Below are 17759 nucleotides of genomic sequence, written 5' to 3'. Positions count from 1 at the left end.
CAATGTGCAGGTCTTCTGTCTCTAAATCCCTAAGAAACTTTTGAAAATCTGGTCCATATTACTTGAAACCATGACTTTAGACTATCATCTCAAATTCTTCATGCAAATCAAATCTTCCATGTATTCCACTACTTCTCACTACCATTCAGTGACACAAAAGAGAACATTATCAACATCATTTTATGTAAAATAATAGAATTTTGATTAGATAAAGACATTTTATCCACAAATACAGATCACTTCTCTAAATACTAGAACTTTCAGTTGTAAATATTTCAGTAGTCACAATAGGAATACAGTACCTTTGAGCTCAAACAGAACCCTGAGGGGTAATTCTTCTTCATATTTCCTAAATGCGTTTACTCATGCAGGATGAGGTTTTATATGTTCTCTCTTTACATGTACATGCACATTTAGGAACAAGAATAAACACCCTTGCATGCTGATATGTGAATAGAGAATATTTAAAATTTTACTTGGGGGGGCTTACCTGGGTTTATTTTTATTACCATTATGAAGTCAAATAAACTAAATTTTTTTGACAGGCCGCTGTGGTCTTGGTCAGCAACACAAGACCATTTTAATGTGATTAAAAGACATACCTCTGTCAGGAATGATTTGGCTGTGGAAGGGTTCATGATGAGAATGGCCCGTCTCAGGGTATCCCGGTAGCGGTTCAGTTCTTCTATTCTCATAGAGGCAAAGAGCCCCGTGATCATTTTATTGATGTTGTTCTCTACTTTCTGCAATGCCACATCCATTCCCTGTTGAGATACTTTGTCTAAAAATTCTTGTATTCCACGGATATCTAGAAAAAGCAGAAGGCAAGCAAGATGTTAATTGGTAAGTGGAAAAAGATACACAAGTAACTGTTCCATTTATCTCACAGAAACTTTATGTCAGGTAGATCCCTACTGGCTTTCCCTTAATGTTCATTAAACCTCTTCCTGAGCTGTGCTCATTGCATTTCTTAAAGTACTAAGACAGGAGAAAGAATGGGCACACAACAGCCCATTTGAAAACAAATCTACAAATACTTTTGGAAATTTTCCTAATTTGGCTATTCAACCATCACACTCTGTTCTAATCTTTCTTAAAAGACTTTGACACTAAAATCCATATAGGACAATGAGACCATGGTGACCATCATCCAAAATTCTTCCTTCAGGCAAGGGTTGTTGGAGGACAACTGAGGATAAGAAAGGTGGGAAGGAGATTGTTTTCTTTTGTGAAACTCAAAGCTGTGCTATCCATACTATGTAGCTCGATGTATCTAAGTAAAGCTTGTGAAGTTCACTCATAAAAAAGTCTTAATGTTGTTCTAAACTTCACAACTATTTATTTTGCTCAAAAGCAAAACAAAAGCCACATATACAGCTGTTGCAATGATACTGCCTGGTCTCATCTCACACAACTGGCTGTGTTTAGTAAATTTGCCCCAGCAAACCGCTCCTGTAGAGCTTTCTGGCTCACTCTGGGCAAATCCTTCTTTAAGAATGACTTAGGAAGGAAGATTTGACTAGCAAAATGCCGAGTTTACTACCTGGTCTGTAATATATTTATGGTCTACCAAACTGAAATGTCTGGGTACTCTTCACTTTGTTATGCTGCCTCTAGCTGGCCCAAGCCTTTGGAAGGGCTTTTTCCAGCACTGTTCCACAGGCACGCTTGACTTTTTCATTCCTGTTGCTCTTTTGAATGGTTTTAACTAAAACTCCAAAGTTTATGCTTAAAAACGAAAATCATTCACTGACTTCACAAGCCAGATCAGGGCCTTCTGGACCTGAGGAAAGTCCCTTCAGCCTCACTGAGTCCTCACTGCCTCACCCCTAGTCACCACTGCAGACTCTCAATCTGTTTTCAGGAGCTAAGCCAGCAGTTGCCTAAGGTGACTCTCCCCTCCCGCAGTCGCTCTGACCTGCTGTCCCAGAGGACACTCAGCAGGACAGTCTTCCCTCCCTCCTGGCATGCAAGCCTCCCACACCCCCAACTGCTCTGTTAGGGGAGAAGGAAACTGCCCTAGAGTCAACTCAACAGACATTAGCTGAAACACACACTATGGGAAAGGGGAAAGAGAAAAAGAAAGGAAATCAGCAACCCAGTTCTTCAAAAAACTAAAGGTTCCTCAGGTTTAGTAGGGCATTTGTGGTTAAAATCCACCAGAAAATATTTCTCCCATTAGACTACTCAAGGTGGTCTCTCCTAGATGCAGCCTCTAATGGAATTCCTCAGATTTCCTCCAAGTTCCTTCTTTGCTTGTCACAATTACTCATTTTCCAGGGGAATGGTCAGACCTGAAGTTACAGGCTCCTTATGTGTCTGCATGAGACATAGTTGAGAAAGCTTCCAATTAGACTTTCACAGCAGCTTGGCTACTCAGATCTTTTGTTCTGACCTAAAGACTTCCCCTGCTCCCTGCCCTTGGGGGCTGCCACAAACAGCAGTATTAGGAAAACAAAGTTCAGTCTGCAGAGGAGAAAAAATGCCCTGCCTGCATCACCAGCAGAGATCAACTAACTAGAGAATATTAGAGAATTTGGTGCTGTCCTCCTCCAGTACCAGTCTACTGAGATGCTTCAAATTATGAAGAAATAGCCATGCAATAGCTTATAATCAAACAGTACACAAGAGTAATTCAACAGGGCTAGTCCTGGAAGTGCATCACTGTCACCAAGCTGAGTCTTCTGTCTAGAGCTCCAAAATACCATGAACTGGAAAGAAATGGTATTTTAGGCATTTAGGCTATTTTAGAGATTCATCACCAAAACCTCACTCTCCAGACACTGCCAAAATATCAGTATTACTAAACACTTGTAGGATAGTTTAACCGTGAATTAAATACATGCATGCCCTAAAAATAAAGTTCCATAAGAGAATCAGATACTAATTACAGCTTCTATTTAATATCTAAATCAGGAAAATTAGATTCAATCTAATCAGAGATGTTAGAAATTTTTGGCACTTTAAATACCAACAAGATTATTTGAAGTGCTACAAATATGTCTAGTTTTATGCAAATGATAAAATAAATTCTTTCTACTTTAACCCCTTCATTCTAAAGTTCCTGAGACTCGCACACTCTGAGGATTGTTCAGGATCCCGAGTAATTAAATCATATAATGGGTAAAACTGTGTGGTTGAAGTCAAAATCACTGAAGCATGAGGAGCACATGTAGATGGGATCTAAATATGCTGTCAAATTACCAGGAAGAAAATTTACTTAGGCTATGAATTCCTTTGTAAAGACTCAAAATCTGTCTCATAAATCCATATATTTTCTGGCACCAGAAGAGGTGAGCAGGAACCTCCAAACAAAGTTTCATTGGTGCTTTTTCAAAACAAGAACATATTTTCACTTGATCTGAGTTTAAAAACACACTGCAGTTATTGACTGATATTCTGCATATTCTGCATTGACCCAGAAGTCAGATTATAGGATCAAATGGCTTTCTTTGCCATGAAGACCTGCATATAAACAATGAAACAATTATATTGATTCTTCACTAAATGATGGGACAAAAGAGATCCAGTATTGTTCTCTGTCACCATGATATTTTCTAAAAAATTCTCTTTGAGCAGGATTTTCTCCTGGGAAGCTGAGAGGCATTATTGAATGTATACAATAACTATCTGATTGCTTGGGAATGTGGTCTGGTGATCGTTTACCAGCAGGTGCATCTTTGATTGGTTCTATGTTAATTGTTTTAACCTAATGACCAATCACAGCCAGCTGTGTCAGACTCTGAGTCACGAGCTTTCATTATCATTCTTGTTTAGCCTTCTGATGGATCCTTTCTCTTTCTTTAGTATAGTTTTAGTATATAATTTCTTTCAGTATAATACAATATCATAAAACAATAAATCAGCCTTCTGAGAACATGGAGTCAAATTCTCATCTCTCACCTTGTCCTGGGGACCTCACAACACCACAATTCTCTACATTTATTAGGCGACTGTGCCAACCCTATTTCATCTGTGTGATATGCTATTGGGAAAACATCACCATTCCAATGGAAAATGTACCAAACCAGGATTCCTACTTCTTCTTTATTACTTCTGTCTTTGGCATTGGTACAATACAGAGACATGGGCAGGAAATAAATACAGACTCTGGTTATACCTCAGCTTACCCTTAGCAGAATGGAGGTAATGGTGGTGCTCACCTGCTGCTGTAATACAGCAGAAAGCACATAAAAACAACCTGCAATTTAAATGCTATTTAAATCATGATGGCACTTCCAATATTTCAGCAGTGAGTCACTAGCAGTGATCATATTCAAAGGCTGTGCCAAAGAACAGATGCTGCCACTGAATGGGCAGCATTATCTTTCCTGCGTGGATTGTCTGCAAGTGGCACATATCCACACCGAACTGTGGAATCATCCTTCTAATAGATAAACTCCTTCTGCAGAAAAATCTGGCAAGCAACATGTGGCACAGATGGCTTTACTGAGGAGACACAAGACTGTTCATGTCTGGAACACAGGTGCTTCTTGCCCTGAATTTGCTAGCCAACCAACCTGTTGCCAAGACAGAAGTAACACTTCTACTTTCTATTTAATTCAGATGAGTCACAGTCATCGCCAGAAGCTCACAAGTTTCCCCATTATCACCAGTATTAATTATCCTCCTTGGTGATCAAAGCCAAGGTTAGCATGTAGAGACAGATCAATGCTAAAGCCAAAGTTGCTACCTCCTCTCCCAGTTCAATGCCACTATTATTTAGTATTGCATTTCCTGTTTTTTACTGAACTGCCATCACTTCCAGTCTACACACATGTGCACAAGAACAGAGTACCCCTCTGTAGTCAGCATCACCTATAGGGTTAAACCAGGCTGGTAATTTAAAAGAAGCATTCTCAAAGATTCTCCTTATAACCAAAACTGTTCTCAATTTAAGAGGCTGTGATGTTGACTTGGAAAAGCTTATACACAAAGCAAGCAAAATTTATCAAGGCCTCTGCTGGAAATGTCCTTCCTGGGCATGTATAACCATATCACAAGGCAGAGGTCTACAGGAAGGTCTTAGAGGTTGCACTGGAGGTGCACAGCTGGTCTGGCACTGGGCACACCAGCCTGGCTGCAGGCACAGCTGAGGTGCACATGCAGAGTGCCCTGCAGAGAGGAGAGCTCAAGGCCCAGAGCCTCTGAAGTGCTGCAGACCTGGCTGATATGTTCAATTGCAGGTACTCAGTGTAAGACTGCTCCAGCTGAGATCTGAATTCAGGGGACAGCTTCACCAAACTTGTCATTGTTGTGTCAGCTACCATGTATTCTGACCTAAGAAAGAATTTAGGAAATGAAGCATAAACTCACATTCCTTCTTCTCACTGAACATCCTTTATGATACTGGAGAAAGCACAATGAACATGTGAGTATCTTAAACACAGAACATGCTCAGGAAAAGCGCTCTTCACAGACTATGGGTCTAAATCTTCTTACATGAGCAGCCTGGCAGGGGCACTCAAACCTCACCTAACATAAACTATAAAGAACCATTTACTGGAAAAGCTCAGGCCTGTGGTGTAACTTGGGGGGCTGTTCGGAGCAGGGCCAGGAGTGGGACTTTAATGAGCCTGTGGGTCCCTTCTAACTCAGAACATTCTACGATTCTTGCACAAGGCTTTGTTTCATCATGGGACCAGATCTCATCTCACTTTTTTGTTCTCTCTGGCCTCCCAAAACCTTCCTTTGCCATCTCTGTTTTATACAGAGGGAGCAAGTCCCCTAATCCATTTTGGAGAAAGCCTAATAATCAAGGCATCCTAGAACAAAACATGCTGGTTTTCAGGCATCTCATACAGGAATACCAGGATGCATATGCAGTGAAGATTTTATAACTTGAATAAAAGGAATGGCAAATATTAAATAACTCATAAGCTAAGTACCTCTTACACCCTTATTAAAATGAAACATCTACAAGTAGATGTGAAGTTCATACTTTTTTTTTTTTTCAGTTCACACTATTATAAGGAGATGAGAAAGATGGCACTATTCACTAATGGTAATAAATTAATCCATCCACCTGTATCATTGTCTTCCACCTAAATCACAAGGCAGTCACTGTGCACTTTGGTTATCTCAAGCCTGGCTTACAGTCATTAGCTCATCCTCCCTCTGATGGCATTTCAGATGTGAGAACATTCTCCTCAGAGTATCTGGCTGATAAATACCAACTGATTCAGCTGTGGTGGTAAAGGTGAATGTGCCTGTCATAAATATTCACTGGCTGATTTGCACAAAAGACCATTTTATTTGTACAGATGATGAGAAAAGCTGCTCTATAACAAATAACACTGTTCAAATTCTTATCAAGAATAGCTTTACAATCTACCACAGTGATTTCCTTCTTCCACAACACTGGCTCACATGACAGCAACTATTAACTGTGGTAATGCACTGTACTCTAGGGAGGTGTGCAGCTTCAGCTGGACTCTGATAAGTGTAAAGACTTGTGCAGTGTGTGCATTCCTGTGCACATGCTGATCTCTATTACCATGGTTAAGATCCAGAAAGAGGAAAACAACAGTTGAATAGGAGGATTGAGTAACAGTCCTTCATTTTACTTTCACAGCAATGGGATTCCCTCTCATTAATAATCTTACATGCAATTTGTTGTACCTCCAAATTAAAATTATTTATTAAAAAAAATCATCCAAGCTCTTTCATATTATCACTTTGGAACTAAGAAGGACCAGTTACCTGAGCAATTTCAGCTGGATGATCTAACTTCTCCAACAGATATATTGTCCAACAGAGAATATTCTCTAACAGATATATTTTCTAACGGCGAACATTCTCTAACAGATATATTCTCTAACAGAGAACATAGCAATAACTCAAACTCATAAGAAATAAATTCAAGCCCAAATGCTTAATTACATATAAAATCTCATTTATATTATCAGAATTTCTGCAACTTAAGAAGTGGACATATAGCTTGGGAGAAACTGAATGTTTGTGAATGGCACAAATGATTGGGGTCTTTTCCCCCCTTATTTGCAATTTTCTTAAAGTTTACACATAAAAACGAAGACAAAATATTGTCTCAAATTTTTTAGTATCACTGAACTGAGAAAAATGAAAAAAATGCTTGTATACTTTTTTCTTTTTTCGAAGATATTTCCATTTCAAATTAAAATACAAGCAGGGGATTTCAATTTTTGCTGTTTGATATGAACTATTTTAGGACAAGTGAAACGTCTCTATAATCCCTATTTTAAAGGTTCATTCAAATGTCATTTACATTAGTTACTTTTGTGTCACATTATGAGTTATCAGAAATTATCCTTTAAATAAGCAAAATCAATGTAGATAGTCTTGAGCAGCTGAATCTGTGTTGGGGGAAAGATAAGAACAGTTGCACTTTTCAAATCCTGCATGACTTCAGTTCTGAACCTTACTGAAGGTTGACACAAGATGCTTCCTTTGAGTTTCTTTTTCCCTTTTTTTGACTGGAAAGAAAGAGGAAAAAAGCAAAGAACAAAAAACATAAATAAGAATGAAGCTAGAACTAATCCTTCAGAGTATCTGCTGTTACTGTAACTTAAAAAATAGAAAGGAAGTCAGATTGTGATCACTCGTGAAGGCTGACATGGCAATTTATTCTATCCATGTACTTTTGACTATATAACCTGCTTTCTATTTCTTCATTCAATTCCCTTTTGATTACAGTTTGCATTAGAGATTTCCAAAAGGCTTCTATGGGTTGCCTTTGAGTGAAATAACCTCTTGCAAAGAAATTAATTTTCCCTGCCTAGTGCCTTCAAATCATGCCAAAGTTACAAAATTATGTGCAAATCCTGTTCGACAGAACTTTATATTTCTGTGTAGATAAAAGTTTTTATTAAATAGCAACTATATATATATATGTATTTTTTTTATATAAGTCTGTCTGTACAATTCACCAGCTCTCCCTGTAAGTCACTGCTACTGTCTGTTGGTTCTCATAAGCATGAGGAACTGTGCATCCCCTTCCAGGGAGATGGAGTAAGGAACAGCAAAGAGAATGTCCTTGCACGGAATAATTGGTGAACATTTGACAGGCTGAGAGAGCTGGGGCTCAACCTGCAGAAGAGAAGTTTGTGTGAAGATCTATAACAACCTTCCAGTACCTGAGGGGGGGCTACAGAAAGGGACTCTGCCCCAGGAACTACAGTGATTGGAGAAGGTGTAAGGAGTTCAAAAGGAAAGAGGGATAATTTGGATTAGATCTTAGAAGAAATTCACAACTGGGAAGGTGGTAAGGCACTGCCACAGGTTGCCCACAGCTGTGGATGTCCCATCCCTGGAGGTGTTCAAGGTCAGGTTGGATGAGGCTGTGAGAAACCTGGTTTAGTGGAGGTGTCCCTGCCCATGGCAGGGCATTGGAACCAAATGGTTCTTAAGGCCCCTTCCAGGCCAAGCCATTCCATGAATCCAGGTGTGTTATCAGCTTCCTTAAGACAAACTGTTCCCTGACTCTGCATCAATCTCTTCCCAAAGAACATTGCCAGTTGATTAAAAGTTTACAGTAGAGAAAGAGGAATATTTTACCAGTGTACTGGTGCTGTGAAGAACATAACCTATGAAAGTAAAGCTGATAAATTAAGATTTAGGAATACTGCTATAAAAGCTTTCTACATCTTTCCTGTCTCTCAGCTTCCTGTTTTTCTTGATTGGTTAAAACTCTCAGAGACAAGTTTTCTTTTCAGTTTATGATATTAATTGACATTTACGATGTTATTGTGCCAAATTCATGGGTTTTTTTCCCAAGGGTGATATAATTTCTTCAATTCAATGTGCACAAATTACTTCTCTCAAAAGTTTCCTAATTTGATTACTGTTCATTTATTTAGCTGCCAAATCATAAACTTACAAACTTAATTTTAATACTTCTGAGGAGAAAGAAGGTCTTGAGAGTTGAAAAATACTTAGCACACAGTGGCAGATATCAGTACAAGCTTCAGGTATTAAATTATTCTTTAAATAAATCACTATTCTTTTGATGCAGGCTGGATCTACAAATGCAATTTTGTACCTCTGCAAAACCTCAAAATAACACCTCATTTACAGAGTTTTCCCACTGCACAGGTATTGGGAGAACACCCAGAGTTTTATTCTGGCCCCAGCTTGCTAACACAGGATGGGACTGTCAGTCAAAACCTTTGAACCCATCCCCTCCCTAAGGCCTGCAACATGAGGGAGTGACAAACACTCCCTTACCTTCTGACATATTCCCTTCCAGCTCCTGCAATATGTTCCTCCAAGCGTTCTGTGGCTGAAAAGCAGAAGCATGCCCACTTTTCCACTAGGGCAACTTTACAGAATAATTCAGAAGTGGAATCATTTTAGGGTCGCCCCGATGATTGACTCAATTTGCAGCGGTAAAGTCAATCAGCAAATGCAAGTTGTGACAAAAGTTCTCACCTGACACACTCAAGTTACACAGATGAAAATTAATGCTCCTTTCCTTATCTGAATGACGTAATAAATACTAATGGAAAAAAAAAAAAGGTTCAGTAATAAGCTTGAATTAATTACATGTTTATTGAGGCACAGTGAAGTAAATGAGTATGGGAAGCTGGCAAAGAGCCAGATGAGTAATAAACAGTTTTAAGACTGTCTGGAGACAGACTTGAGAATATTATAGTCATCAAGCAGCTGAAAACAGCCTCAGGGTAATTATAAGCATTTGCAATCGATTAAAGAGAGCATGATTCTTTTATGAGTCTTTATTAAACTTGCATTAAAACTTAAAAGTATTAGAAAATGTTATGGTTTCAAGCACATCTATGTCAGTGGTCATCACATCTATTTCTGGAAAACATATGTGCAGGAAAGTGATCCACAGGATCACTTATTTTAAACTAGTTTTAAAGGAAGTGCTGAGAATTTGGGGCCCGTACACAGAGATGGGCATCACCTCAGAATATCAGCCCTGTTAAAATGCAGGAGGAAGGCTTTCTGCAAGCAGCTCAGCCTTTCAGATTCTGGGTATAATCCCTGTTTTTCTGGGATCTTTCAAGATGAGCACTCCAGTTCTATAGAATTACACTCAATTTATTTGAAAACCACTGCCTTTCTAGGGTAGGGATGGGGATAATGCTCTTTTACCTTCACAGTTCCACAGACTTGTTTACTTAGGCTGAACTCCTCAGTAATGCAAATGTCACTGCTCTCTCCTTCAGATTCTATTTTATTTTATCTCTTTCTCCAAAATCCTCTCTCAGACTGAGCTTGACACACCTTCTAATGGCCAGGTACCTAACAACACTGCCTTCATCTTTTCCTTGTGCAGAAATAATCTGAAACCCCTGTATATGATAAAGGAGCAAGAAGGGAGATCCATGAGGAAGTTTTTCAAGACAGATGCCCACTAAAGTCTTTCTTACTGCTAACCTCCTCCCTTCTGCTCCACCCAAGTCTTGACAATTACTTCTTCAACCCCTGTTTCCTATGGGAATGCCTCCTTCAGCCATACAGAGCAAATCCCCGTCATAGCCTTAACGCTTTTTTTTTCATCTTCTTTACAAAAGTTAAAATTAAATGATTGCCTAAGGGAACGGCAAATATCCATTGCCAAATATTTGCAGTATTAGTTGGAAGGTCAAAAAACTGTAAGGAAAGATATCTTAGTAGTGGAATCAGTAAATATTTCATAGCTCTCCAGTGATGGCTGCATATCAAAAGCATACTGGGATGAAATACACAAGGTTAGGCCAAAAAACAGGAAAGAGAAGTGAGGTTTTTATTTTATATTAAAAGAAAACAAAAGAATACTTTTCTTTAAATATTTTTCTTTTAAAATACAGAAGGGTTTTAAAATGTTAATATCACCACAATAAAAGAATTGGAATGAAGATAAAATTAATTCTCCAGAAAAGGTCTTATTCCCTCAGCCTTTCAAGAGGAAGATTGCAGAATCTTTCTATCCACTTTAGCAGCAACAAAACATTAAAAATAAATGTTTCCAAACAGCTCGACTTTCTGTCTTTCATCTCAGAAATGCAGAGATACCTACACTGTAAATTGCACGAGATTCACAACTATGTTCTTGCAGTGATTGACTGGTTTCTTCATAAAGAATTTACTACTACAGAGAAGTATCTACATTTTTTTCCTGGAAAATACAGTGAGCTGCAAACTGCCCGAGAGTAAAACACGAATTGCAAAAGCTTGTCCCTTGTTGATACACCACAGAGATAAAACCCAACAGTGTGCTGGGATTGCAGCTCAATCACTCTGCCCATATGGCCAGGGCTCACACACTGTGGTCTCAAATGACTATTTCATTCCATGAAATGTGTCTGTCTTTCCATGTTGTGACTGGCCACTGTCATGGGCCAGTCTGTGGATCAGGTAGGATTTGCTGTTTCAAACTGCATTTTGCTCGCTTTGAACTTGAAACCGTAAAGATTATTAACTTGGCAAACTTGCTCAAAATGTTTACAGATGGCAGTGGTTCTTTTTATAAATCCAAACCTGGCAATTTCCAAAGGCATAAGTTAAACATTTACAGTGTCCAACCTCAAAATGCCTTCACTGAAAGGGTGCTGATGCTCCTAAGGAGGAATTCAGACTAGAGGAGGAGCATCCCAGTCTCTACATCTGCTTGTGAGGAGGAGATGTACAAACACCCTCTGCTCAGTGATCCTACATGTTGAGCTGAGCAGTCAAGAATGAAGAGAGTAGGAGCTGATTTGGCTGCTTAAATGATTTGGCTTATACATTCTGTGTGGATAGTAATTTTAATAGCAGTTTGAGAAAGGCATCAGTCTACTGCAAAATTCTGCTGCCTTTCATGCCGCCTACTCTTTATCTCCACAAGAAGACTCTCTTTAACAGCCTGTGAAGAAGTGCAGAATTGTTCTTGAATGCTTTTAATAACCATGTATTAAATTTTCCTAAACAAAATCAGATTTCATGTCCTGGACAGGCCATAACTTGTCTTACCAGAAGGAACAAAACACACTGACTTACAAGGGGACTGAAAGCACTGGGATTTGCTCTAGATCATGGTCACAGAGTGCAAGGATTGGGGAAAAGACAACTTGCTCTGATTTTCAAGAGTTCATCTGAATTTAAAGGTACAATTATAGTAAATGAAATACAGCAGTATCACCTAAGCCTTTTCACTTTAAGATGTTCTTTTTTCTCACATCCCCACTCATTAATTCCTACTGTATGTTGGCCTTGCATTTGCTACTGGGGAGGCTCTACCACTTAAAAAAGACTATGGTTTTTCTGGAGTCTTTACTTAGCATAACAAAGTCAACAGTAGGAAAATAAGGATTTTTAAAATTATCAAGGTGTCACTTGTTTTATCCTAAAATAGCCTATCTTCAAATTTCTTGGAAAAGAAACATAATTTGAAAACTTAGATGTCAATTATTTCAGAAATGCATTTCTACCTCACTTTTACAACATCCAGTTAGTTATGACTAAATGAAAGAATTGCTTCTTCCTAAGACTTAACTTTCCTTATCAGTAAAGAACCTTTAAATAGATTGAAGTTTCTAAGATTTTGATGTTAGTACAGTAGTGTTAAAACAGTAAAAATTAATATACTCATCTACTTCCATTCAAAATAAGAATTTCAGATTTTAAAGTAGGATTAACATCGGGGAAACTATTCTAAAATCTGCATAAAAACATTTCCATTATAGAAAATTTCCTGATAATGAAAAACAATCTATGATAGACTGCAAGATAAAATTCAAAAGCAATTGTATTGATAGGATTTAAAACCTTTGATTTTGATAAATTGACACATAAAGGTTTGCAGCTTCTATTAAATGTGCAAGGCAACTGGTTTAGTGTAGTATGGACTTTGGATTAGATCCTAATTTTACTGTAGGAATATTTATTTTAAGTATGAAAGGCCCATTTTCTTCCAGAGAGTGAAATTATTGCTGGAAACAATTTCAGTAATAAACTAAAGTATTTTGTTTAAATAATTGAATTAAATGACTAAACAAAATAATTTATTGGAAAGTTGTGAAATTCTGATGGTTGCTGGAATCAGTCAGTCTATTAGTGCTTTCATATTTTCTAACTTAGAAAAATATGGCAACGACGAGAAAAAAAAACAGATGAACACCAGAATCTGTATTTCCATTATTTGTCAAGTGTCATTTACTGTTATGGAGATACCACTTCATGTTATGATACAAACTTTGAGAAGGAATGATTGCTGCACATGAAAAAACATCACCAGGGCAAGAAATTGCTGCTTGCACAGATGTCAGTTTTGCAATATGCTGTGCACAGCATATCAATAATCTCTTCCTAATATGAAATCAATTCTAATGCAGGTATTGAACTCCCCCCTACTTTAATGTTTTATACTAAATGTTCTGTTAAAATGTCTAATAGTAACTGCTGCAAGCAGTTACACTCAGCAAAGCTTCTAGCAAGATTTTCATTTTAGGTCTGTATGAGCTGAGAAAATAAATAGGTCTCATTGCAGCAGAACTTCTCAGGGAAGCTGAGGTATGGGATTGGGATATTCCAGAGGAAATTGCAACCACCCTTAGCTGCACTGATGCTGACCAAAGGGATGGATTATTCCTGGACCTCCCCCCCCATATCTGCATGCCCAGTCTTGTCTTCTTTGTAAAACAGGCAGAGAAGCTAATGGCCATGCTTCCTTCCTCACGGCCTTCTGGAGTTCTTGGGCCAACTCTCTTTTTAAAAATTCCAACTGATGCTTGAATAGTTATATTTCACATCCAGAGACCCATCTAAAGAATGGTATTCTCAAACATCACAGAATCATTAGAGTTGGATGAAATTCCAGGACATCATACTGTCCAACCTGCTGCTCAAAGCATGGTAAATACTGAATTCAGACTTATCCACTCTGTAATCCACTAAAAAGTGATTCCAGTTCCTCTTTTCACGCCATTAATTTCTTTGTTCCTCTCTCTGTGCTAGTTCTTCTTCCATCAATAGAGAATCCAGGAAGAGAAAACGCAGACTGCTCACATATGACAAATATTTTCAGTTTATCAATAAAATAGCAGGAAAAGGGGGAAAAGTGATATAATTTGTTAATATTTATAACAATCTGGCAAGTTTACTCTCTAGAGGCTACTAATCAAAAAATGTCATCATGTGTCTGTGAAAAACTGCTGTCATAGATCAAAAACTGGGTAAAAGGACTATGAACAGGCAAAACACACTGCTTTTGAAACCTAATGGTGAAACCTAATGGTTTCAAAACAGGGTAGCAAAGAGGGGGCATTCCAGTATGAGCAAGAAAAAGAAATGGAGAGACAGTGATCAAAGGAAAGAATGAGAGCCCCAATGTCAGATATGGTGATGTCAAAGTTCTGCTCTGTTTGTTATTAAAAATGGAGGGGGAAACCATCAATGAAATCAGTATCTTTATAAAATCTTTATAACATTTTATAAAGTAACAGTAGGAAGCAAAAGAATACAGAAATAGCTTGCTGAAGGCTGTTGAAATCAAGGATTGAGCTTGATGCAGTCTAAAGAAACATACCATTGCACAGCTGATAGCTCTACTCTGAGTCACAGGCTAATTCAAAAATCAGCTTACATTTAAAATTATTTTACCTATGGTAATAATTCCAAACTATGTACACGCACCCCTCATCCCCCCAAAAAAAAAACACCTACCCCCCTCCAAAATGCCCAAGTCACACAAATTGGTAAGGGAACAGACTGTTCAGAATATACTAAATGCAGAATGTTGGTGGTTTTTCACATCTTGTCCTGATGTTTGGGATAGTGATCACTAATCAGAGTCAGATTACCAGCTTGTCTTGGCTAGTAAGGCATTACTTGTTGACTACTGAATTCAGAATGCCAGAGAGGCTGGTACAGAGACTAAATATTGGCCACAGGTCACATCTGAGGATGATGTGTCACTGAATGAGCTATTGCTCTGAAACTAATTCCTTGCAGGCAGGGAGGCAGGCAGGCATCTGTGTTATATAAGTCACACCATTATGAAGTTCTTACCCAGATATCAAGGACAAAATAGCATGGTGTCTGAACTGTATTTATAAATTAAATTAATGAAACTTGACTAATATAAGCCCAGTATTTTCAAATATAATTATTCAAAGATATTAATTATAACATTTGCTTGAGTCTTTTAAACTCAAAAATACATGCAAAAAAGAAAAGATACCCCTTAAAAGTTCAGAGTTGTCTTCATAGGTGCCTGGCAGTTAAATACATAAACTCATAATTTCTGACCAAAAATACTCTGCTGTGAGATTTTAAGGATTTTTTGTTTATTTTTAGTTTTAGGGGCTTTTGTGTGTGTGTTCCTTATCCTATGGCTGGTGCTTTTAGGTGCTGCTTTGTTATAGAGAAGAATTCTCCTATTCATCACTTTCTAGTCTTCTAATTTAAGAATTTAATATGTAGGCAGGGAACAAAAATCAATACCACCTGACCTGAATGAACCAGATATTATGCACAGCAAATGGCTGAAGTGAGCATTTTTCTATAACTTAAAGATTAAACTTTGAACATAAGTTTTAAAATGCTCATCCAAGCCAGTCATGATTACTTATGAATATTGTATACATCTGAAGAAAACAGGTTGGGTTGCAAAGCAATTTTTCACAGAAATAAAGACTGTTACATTTGTTAGATAATGCAGCCTACTGGAGAAATCTTTCCAGTTCTCCTGTTCAGTTCAGCTGTAAAAAATATTTGGGCCAAAACTGGCTGATTCACCAAGTTGGATGGTGCAGTCTTGTGACGCTGCCATCTGTGTCACACTTACTCTATCACACAAAAACCACCAATTCAGCACCTTTCAGGAACACTGAACGAACTCAAAACAGAGGGAATGTTGTCTTGTCCAAGCCCTCCTCCTCCTCAACTTCTTGACTCTTGAGAACTTCTTTCTACATGTTTTATATTTATGACTAGCACCTTGCTCTTACCAAACCTCTGACCTACATTCACCGTCCCTTCAGGTTCTGGCCAGAAAGTATATGCAAACAAACAGAAGAGATTCACCACACAATAAACAAATTTACAGAATGCAAAGCTTACATGTTGCATCTTGAATTGTCATTTTCTGTTTCTACTGTCCAAAAAAACAAGAGAGCTTGCTAAAAAGTTTTATGCTTCATAAACTCGGGTAGAATAGAAAAACATATAAGTTCTTAATTTATCAGCTAACTCTAACAAAGACATTATCAAATAAACGTAAGTGTTGATGGATTTTAGAAAAAGATTTCTCTGAGGTGATGTAAAATGGTGCCAGAACCATAAATGTTCGCAAGGAAAACAATCTATCGGAAGACTATAAAGCCATAACATGACAATTTTCAACAGGATTATGAATTTGACAAAAACTACCCTGATAAATAAATACTTACCATAGTCATTATCGTAAAAAATGATGAATTTCTGCCAGGCATATTCTGTGACCACTCTCAAGATGACATCATTTAGGTAGACGGGGGGCCGCACGGAGAGCGTGTAGTCATCGTTGCGGTTGCTCCTGGTGAGCCCGCAGCCGCTCCTCGGCGTTCCTGCCGTGGAGCGCTGGATGAAGAGGTGAGGGATGTGCATGGCATCGGCCAGAGACTGCAGGGATCCTGCTGATGTGCAGCCAATGGAGCTGACCAGGGCCAGGATGCCTTGGTTCATCAGGTCACAGGCTGTAAGAAAACACAGAGATGTTGGGAGTGAGAGTGGTTCGGTGCACATGGCCGGTTTTGCTGGCGAAATACACTGGGAGATGAAACGCAGCAGGTCCAGTCAAGGAAAATATGGGTACATTTTTCATATTGAGCAATCCAGATGTAAAATTCATCTAAATCACAAAGCTAGTCTATTTACTTTGAGGAGTCTTGTGGTCTAATCTGCAAGACTGTCCTATCCACGCTACCCAGAAATGAATTTTCCTTTAGAAATGCGACCCATCACTGGATCTTCTCAAAACCAGTAAAAACTGATTTTGGCTACGGAATTAACATGACCGCCCAAGGAGATAAGCCCTCTTCAAAGTCTAGCACAACAGCTGCATGAATAATAGAATCTTTGCATTATACAGGGAAAACTTGAAATAGCAGCTCAGGCTTGCTGTCAGCTTTTGAAGACAACTGAACAGCATTATGTGCATTAACTTGTCCAAGGTAAAAAAAAGTTTCTTCTGGGATGTAAGAAGTATATGTATATATGGTGTAAATATCTCACATAAACTTTTCTTTTTCTTTAGAAGACAAACAACCTTCCCCCTGCCCCCAAGCTAGTCTTATAAATAACAAAATGTTTTCAAAATTCAGCGAACAGTTTCTATACATTTACTTTCCTCACCTCTTTAATAAAAACATGAAGTTGACTGCAAAATATAATACATTAAAATTAATTAATGTTCCTATTAGTTAAAGTAGACAGCCTTAAGTACAACGCCAGTGACATCCACGCTAATAAACTGGTGTTTATCATGAACAATGTTGATGCAGTCACTAAATATCAAAGACATTTATAATCGTTAGGTCTGCTATTTTGAAGGATTAGCGTGTGAATCAGAATCAAGTGGTTATGCTGTGTTTCTAAAAGGTTGGAGAGCTGAATGAAGAAATAGCATGGACTTGTAGCATAATTCATCAGAACACAACCAAGGCTAAATTTTGAAATAGTCAATTTTTTACTGGCAAAGTTACACAAGCAGTTAACCTGCATTTACACATGTAAATGAGTAATAGGATGGTAAAAACCAATCTGTGTTTACATATGAATATCTAATACTAAACTGTACAATTATTTCTTCTGCAGGA

The 17759-nt window shown here is 38.1% G+C and overlaps 1 protein-coding gene across 1 annotated transcript in view; it reads right to left on the bottom strand.

The window, feature by feature from the left end:
* GRID2 (glutamate ionotropic receptor delta type subunit 2) overlaps nt 1–16686 on the bottom strand; it is a 282427-nt gene extending 265741 nt beyond the window's left edge. Inside the window, exons 1-2 of the mRNA XM_018907012.3 lie at nt 16353–16686; nt 603–808 (exon numbers count right to left, since the gene is read on the bottom strand). Coding sequence (XP_018762557.1) covers nt 603–808; nt 16353–16686 — 540 coding nt within the window. The remainder of the gene's footprint in view (nt 1–602; nt 809–16352) is intronic.
* Nucleotides 16687–17759: the final 1073 nt, after the last annotated feature.

Source organism: Serinus canaria, chromosome 4 (genome assembly GCF_022539315.1).
Source record: "Serinus canaria isolate serCan28SL12 chromosome 4, serCan2020, whole genome shotgun sequence".
NCBI classification, from domain to species: Eukaryota; Metazoa; Chordata; class Aves; order Passeriformes; family Fringillidae; genus Serinus; species Serinus canaria.
The sequence above is the reverse complement of the archived record's forward strand: the minus strand, read 5'-3'. Positions and strand labels throughout refer to the sequence as shown.